This window comes from Trichomonas vaginalis, chromosome II (assembly GCF_026262505.1).
Source record: "Trichomonas vaginalis G3 chromosome II, whole genome shotgun sequence".
Classification (NCBI taxonomy): domain Eukaryota; phylum Parabasalia; order Trichomonadida; family Trichomonadidae; genus Trichomonas; species Trichomonas vaginalis.
Genome location: NC_067204.1, coordinates 13724246 through 13739579, shown reverse-complemented (window position 1 = coordinate 13739579; position 15334 = coordinate 13724246). Strand labels below are relative to the sequence as shown.

At 34.1% G+C, this 15334-nt stretch overlaps 6 protein-coding genes and 1 pseudogene across 7 annotated transcripts, besides 1 other annotated feature; 1 reads left to right on the top strand and 6 right to left on the bottom strand.

The window, feature by feature from the left end:
• Window positions 1-8647: part of a mobile genetic element that runs on past the window's edge.
• Window positions 1147-2021, bottom strand: TVAGG3_0540590 (annotated as a pseudogene). The gene has a single exon. A coding segment is annotated over exon 1 (875 nt).
• On the top strand, window positions 2058-2349 carry TVAGG3_0540580 (uncharacterized protein; the record flags this gene model as incomplete). Its single annotated transcript, XM_051237895.1, has 1 exon — window positions 2058-2349. A coding segment is annotated over one exon (292 nt), but the record flags the coding sequence as incomplete, so codon positions are not given.
• Window positions 4242-4388, bottom strand: TVAGG3_0540570 (uncharacterized protein; the record flags this gene model as incomplete). Its single annotated transcript, XM_051237894.1, has 1 exon — window positions 4242-4388. The coding sequence occupies one exon, from the start codon at window positions 4386-4388 to the stop codon at window positions 4242-4244; it is 147 nt and encodes a 48-aa protein (XP_051095718.1).
• TVAGG3_0540560 (protein of unknown function, DUF4106 family) lies at window positions 5051-5587 on the bottom strand (the record flags this gene model as incomplete). Its single annotated transcript, XM_051237893.1, has 1 exon — window positions 5051-5587. One exon carries the CDS (start codon window positions 5585-5587, stop codon window positions 5051-5053), a length of 537 nt encoding a protein of 178 aa, XP_051095717.1.
• Window positions 7157-7570, bottom strand: TVAGG3_0540550 (uncharacterized protein; the record flags this gene model as incomplete). The annotated part of the gene is made up of 1 exon (XM_051237892.1): window positions 7157-7570. A coding segment is annotated over one exon (414 nt), but the record flags the coding sequence as incomplete, so codon positions are not given.
• Window positions 8648-10641: 1994 nt separating the features above from the next.
• TVAGG3_0540530 (protein of unknown function, DUF4106 family) lies at window positions 10642-10988 on the bottom strand (the record flags this gene model as incomplete). Its single annotated transcript, XM_051237891.1, has 1 exon — window positions 10642-10988. A coding segment is annotated over one exon (347 nt), but the record flags the coding sequence as incomplete, so codon positions are not given.
• Window positions 10989-13702: 2714 nt separating this feature from the next.
• TVAGG3_0540520 (uncharacterized protein) lies at window positions 13703-13918 on the bottom strand (the record flags this gene model as incomplete). Its single annotated transcript, XM_051237890.1, has 1 exon — window positions 13703-13918. One exon carries the CDS (start codon window positions 13916-13918, stop codon window positions 13703-13705), a length of 216 nt encoding a protein of 71 aa, XP_051095714.1.
• Window positions 13919-15334: the final 1416 nt, after the last annotated feature.

The window sequence follows — 15334 nt, the reverse complement described above, 5'->3', positions numbered from 1 at the left end:
ACACCATCTGGAAAGAGAGCAAAGGACTGGGTTAGAAATGCTTCTAGTCAGAAAATTTTGACAAGAAATCCTGAGCTTTTGATATCGGTAAGATTTCATGGAACTACAGCATATCTTATAGACAAAAGTCTTATACCACTAGTTTTGTTCTGGATTGACCCAGTTGTTGGATATAATTTCATAACATATGGTTCATTCGATACTGAACGTTGCAGTGAAGGCTTACTTTATATCGTTCAGAAACCGAAGGACTTCAATACAAAGAGATATAAGATAGGAAGAACATTTAATATAACTAAAAGATATGACAGTACAGTCAATAGAGTTAAGGTTGTGTTTGTAAATGATATGAGAGCTGCTGAAACAGAACTGCTTGAAGTTTTTGAGAAAAGGTATGGTGCTCCACGAAAGGTAAAGAAACGTTTGAAGTAGATGAGATAGATAGTGCTATAAAATTATTTGACGAAGTTGCTGAAAAATACATGTAAAGCGTTTATTTTTCAAGCTTGACACCAAAGATGGCTCAGGTAGCTCTATAAGGTAAATTGTCTTGTCCGAGTCCTTCTGGCATTCCGAGTCCTTCCTTCCGACATTCCGAGTCCTTCCTTCCAACAGGAAAAGTTTTTCTTTCCAACAGGAAAAGTTTTTCTTTCCAACAGGAAAAGTTTTTCTTTCCAACAGGAAAAGTCCTTCTTTCCGACAGGAAAAGTTTTTCTTTCCAACAGGAAAAGTCCTTCCTTCCAGCAGGAAAAATTTTTCTTTCCGACAGGAAAAGTTTTTCTTTCCGACAGGAAAAATTTTTTCTGTTGTCCGTCCGTAAACCATTCAAATTTTCGAAAATTGAGAACTTTTTGGCCGACCTTCAGGAAAAGTTTTTCTTTCCAACAGGAAAAATTTTTCTTTCCGACAGGAAAAGTTTTTCTTTCCGACAGGAAAAGTTTTTCTTTCCAACAGGAAAAGTTTTTCTTTCCGACAGGAAAAGTCCTTCCTTCCAACAGGAAAAGTTCTTCCTTCTGGCATTCCGAGTTCTTCCTTCCGACAGGACACAAACGAATGTCCGACGTACCACCAACCGAGTCCATTCCAAAGCCAGAAGAACCGAAAGCCCCAGCACCACAACAGACTAAGACTCAACACTTACATTTTTTACGCTTGACTTTTTACAATTTGAACTTTGTTCGCGTAGATATGAATTCTGAAAGAAGTATGAGGGTCTTGTATGACTTTGTACTTCTCCATAGTTCATGTCTGTCAAACTTACCTGCCATGGACTCTTTCATAAGTTCCATGAAATCGTCTTCGGACAATCCGGGGAAAAGTACAATATCAGTAAGTATTCTCTTTACATCCTTACTTAAACTCTTGGCTGTCTGTACACAAATGACAACAGAGATGTTAAAGTGTCTGAGCTTCTTAAGAATTCGACACATGTCTTGTTCTCTATTCTTTAACAAAGGATGAGAAGCAAAGTCATCTAAGATAAGAAGACATCTATGAGGGTAAGTCTTCCAATCGTAAGATTGCAATTTCTTCGAAATGTATTCTATCTCTTTCTGTTTGTTTCTGAAGTGTTTCTTCTCTAATATTCTCTGCATTTCCTCATTTGGGTCTTTAAACTTCGAATTGACATACTCATTTATAGCATTGTACTTCAAAACTCTTCTTTGGTACTTCTTTATCCAATCTAACAACTCAGAGTCTTTTATACATACTAGTTTTGACTTCTTTATAATATCTTTGAACGAATTGACGGTTTGGTCAAATTGACCTGAAGTACTACAAATGACTACTAACTCATAGAATGGGTTCTTCTCATCTAGTTCTTCTTGTTGTGCAGCCATTTTAAGATAAGTGAAAGTCTTACCCGACCCAGGTGGTGCAATTAGACCTGTTATACCATTCTGAGCAAATAAGAACTTGTCATGTATGGGTTTTATCTGAGCATTTTCCAACTTCCTCTTGTTCTTATTTAAAACATTCTCAAATTTTTTGTCAATGTCAGCAAACTTTTTTTCTAACATATTTTTAGAAAAATTAAAATTTTTATCTTTTACAAAATGTCTAGCGATTTCGCTATCTATATTCGAGACAAGCTTTTCGACAGCAAAACATCTGTCGACCATAAAATCTTACATAGTGTAAACAAGAAAGGTGAATTTGTTCTAAAGTTCTGTTTCTGGGAATATGACAAGAACCATAAAACATTAAGCAGAGCAGTCTTAAAATTTGTCAATGACAGACTTGTTGACAGAGATGACGCCTCTTGGAGAGATGAAGTCCAACAAAACTTCTTAGAATGCAAAGAAGACACATGCGCTGTTCTTGAAGATGAAATAGAAAACAGAATAGAAGAGCTATTAAAGGACAAAGAACTTTTACAAAAATATGGTTCTGAGAAGTTTGACATAACTCCACCAGAAAAGAAGAAGAGAGAAAAGAAAGAAAAGAAACTAGAAGAAGAGAAGAAAGAACTAGAGCCAGAGAAAAAGAAATTTGACATGTAAAAATAAAATTTTATTTTTAGAACATTTCTGGGTCAATGTCAATGTTCTCTTCCTCTTTAGGAGCAAACACCGGCTTAGACTCTAAAATCTTTTTACCCAATTTACCTTGAACTTCAACTATCTTAGACTCATAATATTCATAGTCGTCTGCTTTCTTTGGTTCATAAGGTATAACAAGTTTGTATGCTTTGCCTTCTTTAAGGTTTGAAACCTTCTGTCAAAACTTTCTTTGACTGTTAACAAACCTTCTATGTCTAAGTCTTCAAATTTCGCACCATTTTTAGTCACAATAGCAAACTTAACCGGTTCGATGTTCCAAACTTTGTCATATGTAGACTTTTCAAAATGGTAGAAGTAAACATTCAAATATGTGAATGGGTCTAGTTCTTCTTTAAGTCCTGACATGTACTTGTTTACTGAGATGAATTTCGTCATCTTTTCTATCGGATAAAAAAAATATTTTTTTTTAAAATTTACTCAGAAAAATTTTTCTTTGTATATACACCATTCTGTACGTCTAAAAGACTTTTGACATTTGCCAAGAATGTTCGTTTAGACGCTGTCATATAACCATACTCTTGACAATACTGTTTATACGAATCGTACAATGACCTTTCATCTAAACACTCAAAGTCAGTTTCATCTATGAACAGTTCATATACACTCTTGTTTGCTTCTAACAATGTTTGTCTCTCTTCGGTATGTGGAATTTGTCTTGGATTGAAGTTAGAAATATCTAATGTCATGAAATATGAGAAAAGTGGTTGTAAAAGTCAGATGTCAAAGTTTCTGCTAAGTCGTCAAAATATTCTGTATCTTGCATATGAGAATCTGACGTTCTGACAACTACATATCTTCTGTCAGAACTTTCTAACTTCATCGGAACAGCATTGTTTGAAACCATGACGAAGTTTGCAACATTTTCACAAACTCTTTGGTCTTTATATTTTCTTTCAACAACTCCAACTTTGTGTGTTATAAGACTCTTCAAAGCATCTGAGTTCAAAACTTTTGTTGTATCTATACTTTGAAGTTCGTTACATACTATAAGTTTCATATTCTCTATTGAAGAGTTAAATTTACCGCAGATGTTTTCTAAGTTTGTCATATTCGGATTCGAATAACCTTCTAACAGTTTGCATAAGATATCTGTAAAGAAAGTGTTCTTACCAGTTCCTTGTTTTCCAATTATGATGAGAGCAGTTTCATTTTTAGCACTTGGATGTTGTAAGATGTTTGCAAACCAACATAAGATATACTCATAGACTCTTTCGTTTCCATTGCATATAATTTCTTTGACATGGTCTAACCAAGCTTCTATAATATTTTCTTTCCATTCTACTTGTTCGTATTTATATCCAGTGAAGATAGAATAGAAGTTTGGAGAAGGTGTATAAAACTTTATACCACGAACTGAAAATCTTCAAGTTTTGACAATAAGATATCCCAAGCATCTAACATCTTCATACCAACTTGTACGACTTTTATTTTCTTAAGTTTCTGTCTACATTCTTGTTCTGAAACTATTGTTGCTCTTGGTTTGTTAAAGACAACATCCCATTCTTTCATGACATAACATTCTGGGGCAGAGTCGACATAAATGACTAAACGTTTCAAATTCTCGACTGCTTTGTTATAGTCTCTAAATGGACACATATTTCTGAAGGCTTGGAAGTCATAAAAATCTGAAACATCTATTCTGTACATTTTTATAAAAATAAAAAAAATATATTTTTTTTATTCTTGACTTTGTTGTTGCATTTGTTCCATTTGTTGCATTTGTTGTTCTTGAGCTATTTGTTGTTGAAGTTGTTCTTGTAGTACAATACTTTCACCAGTTGCATCTTCCAATTCGAAACTTTCTGCCGTCATTGACAAATACATAGGACATAAAAGTTTTACAGGAACAAAGTTTGCGTCGACTAAGGTTAAGTTTATGTTTGCTAAAGTGTTTGAGTTTACTAAAGCTGAAAACTCTGCATTCGAATGAACAATAGGCAAACCAGCAGAGAATGTGTTGTTTATACGCATGAGTATCTTTTGGTCATAGTAGTTTCTGTCGACATTCGAATAGCACTTTGAACCTAAGTTTGAAACAATATATAAAATAGGTGTACTTAAAGTCAATGGAATAGATAGACCTTGTATGACACCTTTTCCTGTTATAGGAAACTGTTGGTAGTAAAAACCAGATATAAGTTTTGTATTATAGCTCATATCGTTTATAGTAAACTCAGTCGGACATCCAAACATAATGAAACCTGCTCTAGTTGCAGCACATGTTACATCCGTCCTTAAAGTATTAAATAAGTCAACAAAACCTGTTGGTGGTATATCTGAGTAAGTATCTTCAAAGAAGTATTTTTTACCATTCACAACAAAAGTCTTCTGGTGTCAAAAGAGCAAAACAGGCTTTAGTCGTCATTGTGTTTAAGGTTAGTTTACAATATCGTCCTTGAGGACTTTGTAAGTTTGTTGTTATAGAATTATATGACTCAGGGTTTTTAGTCGTAATAGTATAAACCACTATGTCTTCTGCCATTTACTTAGCAACTAAATTTTAATGAAATGTTGTGGTCGTCAAATATTTTTATGACGTCTGGGAAACTATATTTTAAGTTCAACGTTTCACCTCCTTTCATAACGTATATCTTGTCAATGATATTATATGAAACACCACAGCAAGCAATGTCGGGTTCTATTTCTTTGATGTTTATATCGTCTGCCTCTGTCAAAAGTTTCAATAGTTCTTTCAAAACTTCATGAGGTGCAATGACATATGAGTTCACTTTTACAGGGTTGTGTTCGACCAAGTTTAACATTATACCTAAAGCTTGACAAATCTTCTCCTGAGTTTTAAGTTTGTCTTTAAGTTGTTGGTAGTCGTTTCGAATATCTGCAACAGAACTTAACTCTCTGCTAACTTCAGGGTATGTTGGTTGTTCTTTTACAGGAACAATTGTTATACCATCTTCGTCTTCGTATGGTTTCCCCACTTCAACATCTCTGTCTTTGACATTGACAACAACACTTTGAGTGTTTGTTTGAGTTGGTGAATTTAACTTCACATCTGCCACCGCCATTAAACCTTTTGAAACACTTACGCTTCTATTTTTCGGAAATGACATTTTACTTAGAATAAAAAGATGGACGTATTCGAGTATCTCTTCGAATTGAAGCAGAACAAAGTTTACACACACAAACAGTACAAATACATTGACAGAGTAGTTCTTTACACAAACAATGGAAAATGTTATAGAATAGCAGTCTTTGCTGAACCAAAATATTTTCATAAAGCAAAGAAAGTTGGTATAACTGAAATGGTGAAAGTTCTTGACGTTGACAAAAATATAACTTCAAAACTTACAGATATTTCTAAAGGTAAGTTTATCTTACAATTTTATGTCAAAACTGGCGTACTGTCAATATTTGACGGAGAGAAGTCAGTTCAAGAACAACTTACTGACCTGCTGCCAAAATCTGCTCGATGGAAGCTGTCGTTATGCCAATCTGAGGAGCTCCAGCAGGTTTCATCGAACGAATTTTCAAAAGAGCATCTTCCGTGAAAAGTGCTATTGGTTTTGTAAACTTCTTTGCTTTCAATTCATCTGGACCGTCTCTGTCACCAGTATATTGTATTTGAACTGTACCAACAGTTGAAATACCACCCATAAAGTCTTCTGAGTCAGCAAATGGAATGCCAAGCCAAAAGTTTGAACGGTCTCTATTTGTATATTGAGTTTTTTGACCTCCTGTATGAGTCCATACTTTCACATATGGCATAATAGAACTTTGCATTTCAGGGTTAATGGTTGTTGTGAAGTTGTTGTTAAAGTTCATAGATCTAATGTCAAGTTGTATGACCTCATATCTTCAACTGTGGAATATTCTTCTCTTGGATATAATTTGCCATCTATGTTTATATGATATTTAATACCGGGGTTGTAGAAACAAGAATAGTCATTTATAGTTCGTCTGAACAGTACAAACATAGTATCTGCATGTTTCATTGCAGTTGTTAAAGCAATATCTGTTCTTGCACCTGCGGCTCCTGGATTTTGGTTTCCAACTTCACCTGCAAATCTTTGACAGATATTTGGTGTATAGGGAACATAAGTGGAACTGCAATATATTTGGCAGCTAAAGCATTTGAAATATCTGGGTCCAACATATAGACTGCAAGTCTGCTTTCTATTCTCTTGCATTCAATTTTTTCGCATGTGAACTTAACTGGGTCCCAAGCAGTTCCAGCAGCATTGAAAATAATAGTTTACTTCAAGTGTTGAAGTTTGAGAAACCAAAGTCTAAGTCAACTTTGTCTTTGCAAAAGTCACAGAAACTTGGCTCCACCAGTTCCAGCTACAGTAAGAGTGAATGGGTCTTGTGTTGGTGCAATGACTAAGTTATTTTTGCTTGGAGTAAGTTCGATAGAAATTTTTCCTGCCCAGTTTGGCAAGTATCTTAAAAACCTGAAGATGAGGAAAGATGACAAAGGAACTCTAAGTTTCAGTTTTACTTTAGTGGCAGCAGTTCCATCTGAACCAGAAAGGTTAACATAAACTCCTGGAACGTTAGGGTCAAGTCTTCTTTTTCTCAATGGTTGCATACTGGTCTGTTTGTTCTCTAGCTTGTGGTTGTACTGAGTTTCTCAAAGCGAACCATTCATAGTTTGCCCATGTTACTGTTTGAACTAAGTCAGAGTTAGAATATATCTTATATCCCATGAAAACTTCTGGAGCATATTGGTATCCGACATAGAAAATTCCATTGCAACCTTTCTTGTCAGACAACTTGGCAGAAGGTTTTATTTCAATGTCTTGTTCCACGTATAAGAATGAGTTGTCAATAGAAATAATGTGAAACCTGTCGCAAGCAATATCTACTGTTGTTGAAGAACCTTCACCAAACTCACCTACGTTTCCATAAGAAACAGCAGTTGTATATTCGTAAGTTCCAGGAACTATTTCTGACCTTCTAATGGCATTGTCGCATTCGTTATACCATTCGGAAACATTTCCATTCATGGCATCCAAAACTGTTGGCGTTATATTCTGAGCGGCGTACATTTCATATGTGTAAAAATATAGAATAGTTTGGATTTATGTGTCATAATAGAACCCACGTGGACCAAGCTTTACTTTCTTCCTGACTGAGTTTTTAACTCTTCTTTTTCCTTCATTGCCACTACTTTCACTAGATGAAGTTACTTCTTCACTACTTTCACTTTGTTCTACTCTTCTCTTCTTCTTTGGTCGCTTTTGGTAACTTCCCCTCTGCTTCAAGTTGTTGCATCTTTGCCTCATGTTCACCTAGTATGTTGTAAATTTCCCATGTCCTTTTTTGCCTTTGGGCTCTGGTCGCCCATCTCAGGTAACCTATATCCTAGAAAGATTTTGTCATAGTTTGTATTTGAGTCTTCGCGTATTGTTTGCATGACTCTTCCTGAGTTTCCGGTTCAAGCTCTTCAAACAGTGCCTGTCCATATGGAATAAGCTCGTTTCCAAATATATGTTTTTGTAGCCATTCTGGTTTTCTTTCCATGTTACCAACAATATCTTTTGTGAATGGGAAAGCTTTTACCCAATCTTTCAGTCTTGCGTCGTTTATTTCTGTAGTTGGTTTTATTTTGTCAAGGAACATGTTTTTCAATACTAACATTTCATTTGTACTGTCCATTTGAGTTTTCTTAAATATTCATCCCTTCTCAGTTCATCGTCTGCAAAGTAAGTTTTTATGACATTTTGTAAACTTTCGTTTGCAAGGTCATGTACAATAGGTTCTCTTCCTTCTCCCTCCCTAACTTTCTTTCTAAACTCTTCACCAAATATACCATCTCTATGGTTCTGTGTTAGTTCTTTGAGATAAATGTTCTAGAACGTCAGGTGTTATATTTCCATCAGCCATGTTCATTTCATACTGGTCCAAATATCTGCATGTTTCATATCTTTCAATGGCATTAAAGCCGCGCTTAAAATACCAGCTATATCTGGTTCACCATTCACTTCCATTGCGTCTACAACTTCTTGGAATTGTGGTTGTAAGTTTATGAACCACCTATCCGGATTAGCTTTATGACCCCATCTCATTGTAGTTCCATAGTCTGCAGAAACAAAAGTAGGTTTGTTTCCATCTTGGTTAGGTTCTGAATGAACTTTAAACAATGTTTCATTTCTATATGTTTTGTTGAAATTTAACCTTTTATTTTCACCGAGTTCATCCAAAGATTGAACGTTAAATGCTCGTAAGTAAAAAGGGTTGTTGTATTTGCGTACATTTTCTTTCAGTACTTCCATTCTATGCTGAATATTTTCATCTGATGTTGGAGTCTTTTGTATGTCGGCAAACATTTTCGATATCTTCTACTATGTCAGCCGAATTTTTTTTAGACTCTTGGAAAGATTCCATATTCACCTCATACTCTTGTTGAGGGTCAAGATTTTTCGGCTGTTCCAAATCTTCATCTAGTTCTGTGAAGTTAGTTTCCAAAGGAGGGACTTGTTCGTTTCCTTCAGGCTCTTCTAGCTGTTGTTGCTGAACTATTTCTTCCATGTCTGGTTGTATCTGAACTTCTTCCTGTGGAGTTTCTTGTACCTCATCTGCTGGCATTTCATATATTCCGAGACCGTTTTTAACAAGTTCCCTATTTAAGTCATCCGCATTCATAACCCTTTCTTCTTTCGTTCCGTCTCTATTTTTTACGCGTTTCATGAAGATAGTTGAATTATCATTTATCTCTGACACCAAATATCTCGGAGTAAATTCAGTCATGTCATTTGGATGATATGCTATTAAATCATATCCCTTAGCGAGCTTGTATTTTCCAGGTTTGAAATTATATCCCATTTGGTGCTGAACCATAAAGCTAAATAGGTTCAGGTCAGTATTTCCTTCCTTGAACTTTCTAATAGCTTCTTTATATCTGTCACTAAAGTCAAGAGTATCTGGGTAACCATAGTCTTCTTTAAGCATTTTTAAGAAATCTTGGTTTCCTTGTTCTCTACTTCTTTTATGTCCTTGCTCTGTTTGTGGTTGTTGTTGTGCAGGGTTTTGAACTGTTGGTTGCTGTGCTGGTTGTGGAGGTGGTTGTTGTGCTGGTTGTTGTTGTGGTGCTGGTTGTTGTGCAGGGTTTTGAACTGTTGGTTGCTGTGCTGGTTGTGGAGGTGGTTGTTGTGCTGGTTTTGGTGCATGCCTGTGTCTGTGTCCATGTGACGATGTAAATGTTTTAGGTAGTCCTGGTGCAGGTGCTTCTCTTGGAGGGTTTGGTGGTATATAGGTTCCACTAGCTAGTATATAAGTTCCACCAGCTGGTATATAAGTTCCACCAGCTGGCACATATGTTCCATCTGCAGCATAGTGTCCTACCTGACTTTTCGTTTTTAAGAAAGCATTTACTAGGTCTGTTTTGGTCTGTTGTAACTCTTTTTCTTGACTTTCCACAACAGTTGCTCTAACGGCGTCATAGGCACTTTGAACCGCCTGTCTCGTTGCTGCATCTGTTATTTTCGTCATATTTTGTGCTACTTCTTTTAACTCTTTGTCGAAACCTTCAGACTTCAGTTTCTTTCCAGATGAGAAGTCGTTCACTTGTTTCACCTTACTATGAAGAGCTTCGAAGGCGTTCTTAAAGTCAGCATTCATTAAAGCTTCATTTGAACTATCTTCATCCGCTTGTATTTTTGTCCTTATTGACCCTATAAGCTGGGCTGCTTTGGCGTTGGCTTGGGCATCTAACCAGTCATTGTTAGCTTTTATATATTCTGCGCTTTTCATTGCCTTTTGCATAGCCGCGTCGTCATTTTTACTTTCTTGTGCTAAGTTTTCATACTGTACGGTTTGGTTTTGCAACTGTAAAAGTTTTTCTGCCTTTACATTTGCTTCAACTTCTTTTTTATACTCATCGCTATCCATATATGTCTTCAGGGCTTTTTGTTTTATCTCTTCATCTTTCAGTACTTTATATTGAGTAGTATGGTTTTTCAAATTTATGACATCTTGTTCCATTTTTGCTACTTCTGCTGCTTTTTCTGACACTTTTTTCGCATATTCCTCTGTACTTAGTTCTTTCAGTTGTTCTTCTTTCTTCTTTTTCTCTACGTTTAACTCATTGAGTTTCTTTGTGTGTCTGTCATATTCTAGTTTCTTTTCGTTTTCACTTATTTGCTTCTGTATGTCTATGTTTGACTTTTTGACATCTGATATTTGATTTTTGAGTGAACTCAAATTCATTTGACTTTGAGGGTTATAGGCTGTTCCGTCTGCAGCTCCACCATAGCCTGCCATTTTCGCTAAAAGTGCCGCTCTTAAACCTCCACTCTGTGCACCAAGAACTCGGTTTAAAAGCATAGGGTTGCTTGACATTTGTTGCAACATGGTGGGGTCATTCAGCATTTGTTGTTGCAACTGTTGTTGTGGTGTTAGTCTTACTATTGGATGTTTCAATGCTCTCTTCCTCTTACGTATATTCTTACGTAGCTTACGTGGCATTTTAAGTGAAGTAAAAAAGAGGCTTTTGACAGATGTTTATATGACACTTTCTCCGGTTTATAGGACCTCTCTCATATTCTATCTTATCGTATCTAAAACTCACAGTCATGTATGTCCTCTAACCATCTCATAACGGTTTCCAAACCACTTTTATCGGATGTAAAGTAAAAACATGGATGGTTATGTACAACGTCTAAAGTTTCTAAAGAGTCTCTCAAAGTATACTTCCTTGGAACGCCCGTAACTTTACTGTAGCGACGATAGACCCTTACTTGTCCGGACATAGTTATACTATTTTGAGTCCTCTACCGAAAAGTCAACAGCAACGACTTTCAAAAATTTTAAGGGCTAGAAGGCACGAAGTGCCTGGAAGCCCGACAACACCCAAAAAAACCTCATTTTATACTTCATTGCATACTAAACATCTTTGGGGCTAGAGGGCACGAAGTGCCTGGAGGCCCCACTACCTTTTTTTTTTTTTTTTTTATTAATGATTCAAGCAATCATTTCACATTTGCAAAAATAGAAGATCTTTTGAATACGGCTGATCAAGAAGGATTTGCAGTATTTAATGTTATATTTCAAAAAACTAATCAATCGAATACTTTCAATGCGTTTCTGATTGCATTATCCATTAGAAATTGCTTTATTTTGTTTGTTTATCTATATAAACGTATTACTTTTATTTAATTAATCATATCATTTTAACTCAACTTTTTCATGGGCTATAGCCCATGTAATTTTTAATATTTTCATAAAATTTACAAGTTATGAATAATGAAAGATTATATCTTTTGCAGTGAAAATCAAAATGTTTTTCAACACAAATACATAAAAAAAACTTTGAATTTATATATTCGCAGGGAAAAATTATCTTTTGGAGTATGTATTTGGTAAAAATAAAGTATACATAGAATCTAATGCTTATATATTTGAAAATTAATTATAGAAATTTAAGTTCAAATATCGAATTTTTTGAATTCTATCAAACATTTGTTTTTGAAACTGTAAAAATACTATATAGATAAATATGTAGTTAAATACAAAACTTTTGTCTAAAAATGTTGAATTTGTTACCAAAAACAATTGAAGCTCTACAAGCATATTGAAGACAATCTACTCACGTTTTCTATTAGTTCTAATGATGAAGTAATGACTCTATGTTCTGTGTGCTTTTAAACAAACTTTTTATTCGGAATAATATTTTATATTTCCAAAAAAATCAACTAAGAACTAAACACATATAATGAAATTTATATAATAATTGTACAGATGTATATTATAGACAATTTATTGTTAAAAACTTGAATATCTTTAAAAATGTATATTTTATTACTTTAATAAGCAGAGAGTAATACGATTGTGAAATTCTCGTTATTCTATAGGAAAAAATAACAATAATCAAAAAAAAAGTTGATCGCCATTCGAACTTGAGCAGACACCAAAAACAAGCCCATTTTAGCGGTTATACTACGATATATTTCAATTATTTAGTCAAAATTTAAATATATATTTGTATTCCAAATATGCTTCAAACTATTTTCATTATGAACGAATTACTTATGAAAGTCAATATATTTGTGTTATGTCTTAATATGCTCTATTTCCGTTATATTCACAATCATACCTTCTATATTCTTATTTTTTTCACAAATTAAATTTAAATCATCAAGAAAACGACAGTGTAATTTTGCAATCTTGATACATTTCAATCACATCTTATTGATTTATGAGACAATGCGATTAAAACATATTCTTTTTTTTATAGTAGTATATGTGGAAGGGTTGTGTGACTTTTTTTGTAAACGTAAGAATTCATACAATATCGAGCGATTTTGTATCATTTTTTTTAACATATGAAGTAAAAAATGTATGATTCTTACGGTTTTTATTCTTACGTTTTTGAATAAATCAAGGTTTAAAAAATTTTCAAAATTGTAAGACATTTACACTCAGCCCATACATAAAAAAATAAACTTTAAAAAGAAATTTGATGAGTTCAACATAGAACTTTAAGAAACTAATGATTGTTTGAATTTATGAAATCAATTATTTGATTCATTCTTTCTTCAATCTCTTCTATTCTTTTTGTTAAATCATCAATTTTCATTAATGAGGTGATTCTTGATTGAGGAATAAATTTCAAACTAACCACTCCTTTTATTTTTGAAATTTTGAATCCATCAACTTTAAACATTTTATTCAATTTACACGTTGTCAATTCTTCAAATATTTTTTTATTATTAGCATAATAGCCATTAAATTCTTCAACAGATGAAAAAATTTTTATTTCAGTGGTGGGTTTAACAACGTTTATTTTTTGTTGAACATTTTCACTTTCATTTATTTCTTCCTTCTCTGTTTCATTTATTTTTAAAATCGGTTTCATTTATCATTAAATAAAAATTAGAATATAAGTGATGAAATATATTTTTTAATTAATATTAAATCAGAAATGGCGGCAGGATTCTTTAAAAAATTATGGGATGGAATTAAGAAAGCTGCGGGTTGGGTTCATAAAAATTATTAAACCCGTTGCAAACTTTTTGGCACCAGTAGCGAAAACGGCAGGAACTATCATAGGTGGGGTATTAGGTACTAAAGCAGGTAATCCGGCGATGGGAGCACAAGCAGGTAACGCAATTGGTGGAATAGCTGAAGGAATACTTAATAAAATAGGAGGTAGATAGTGGAAAAATAAATAAATATTATTTTTATCTTAGTATCGGTTGAAGTCTTTGATAAACTTTTTCTCCTTTATTTAATATTTCTCTTATTGGGGCAGCTTTTGGCGTTATTGATTCAGCAACGTCACTAATTGCTTCTTTATTCTTAAATATCCAATTTGCTCCTTTCTTCATTGTTTCCCAAACTTTACTCGCTCCTCTTTTTACTTTATCCCACAGTTTCTTAAAGAATCCTGCCGCCATAGTTGATTATTTCATTAAAATTAAAAATTCATTTTCATCTTTTAATTTTGATTTTTTATTTATATAATAAATGACGACTAACTATTTGGTGCCAAACACTAAACCGATTAATGGAAATGTGTTTCATTCATTCGAAAAGATAAATGAAATATTCGCAAAGAATGACGGTAGAAGATATTATAGAGAACTTGAAAGTTCATGCTATGACTCTGATGCTCCATATTTTGATGATAAACAAACTCATTTAAGAATTACAAATCCGGCTCATGATGTGAACAATTAGGTGACACATATATTAAACGCAAAGTTAAAGCAACTCTAGTTTCAAATAAAGCTTTCACATGTGATGCCGCTTTTAAATGCATGCGTTTATTCGTTGGTTACAAATCATCAAATCAAAGCTTTAAACAATTAGAAGTAGAAACCGAAAGAGGTGATGCCGGTTATCTTCAGATGGATTGCGCCCGTGAATCTTTCGCATTTGCAACATATAAACCAAAATCAGAAAGGAAAGTTAAAAAGTTTGTTCATTCGTTATATAATAATGTTCAAAAATATGATAACTCAGTATGTGGTAAATATATTGACCCTTCAGAAGTTTTCAAGAAAGCAAATGAAGAAGTTGATGTCACTTTTGATATGATTATTCCGGTAAATGATTTGTTAGCATTTCAGGCGTTCGATGATTATCCTAAATCATTTGGTGATATCATTCTTAAATATTATGTTTTCAGGGATACTTTAGTATTTTGTCAGGTTGACCCGTTAAGAGTTGCTGATTTACAAAATTACGTTTATGAAAAGATAACTGATGAAAATTATGAAAAGATTATGAATCATGTTTATAAATATGATCGCAAATTCCAACAAATCGGACTTCCTGCCAAATTAATTACAAGCTTAGCCGCTACATCTGCTGACGCAACAGTTGATGACGTTATTATTTCATGCACAAAGATGGAAGTTTTAGAGGATAAATGCATTACACCAGGATACGGTTTAATTGAAGAATCAGTTAAAGCAATACCACGTTTATTCAGTAAGGAAGATCCATTCATGATTCCAGCTCAACATATTGACGTTCGTTCACTAAATGGAGGTTGCATCACTCCTGAAGGTATTAGCTCAGATTTCTCATACGCTCTTCATAATGTTACAGATGTTGTGTTAGCATTTCCGAAGAATGCAATGCAAAGAACAGTTTTAGAAAATCCAATGCTTCGAGGTCTTCAGGTCACTATAGATTCCAGAAACTTCCCCGATCAAGCGATGACCACAGTGGGTGACATATTCTTTACACGTATGCTTCAAGCTTCTGATTTAGATGGAGTGAATGAATGCACAGAAGAATACGAGGACTCATTAACTAGACCACTGAATGATGATGGCACGCCATTAGCTAGAACATGGAAAGAC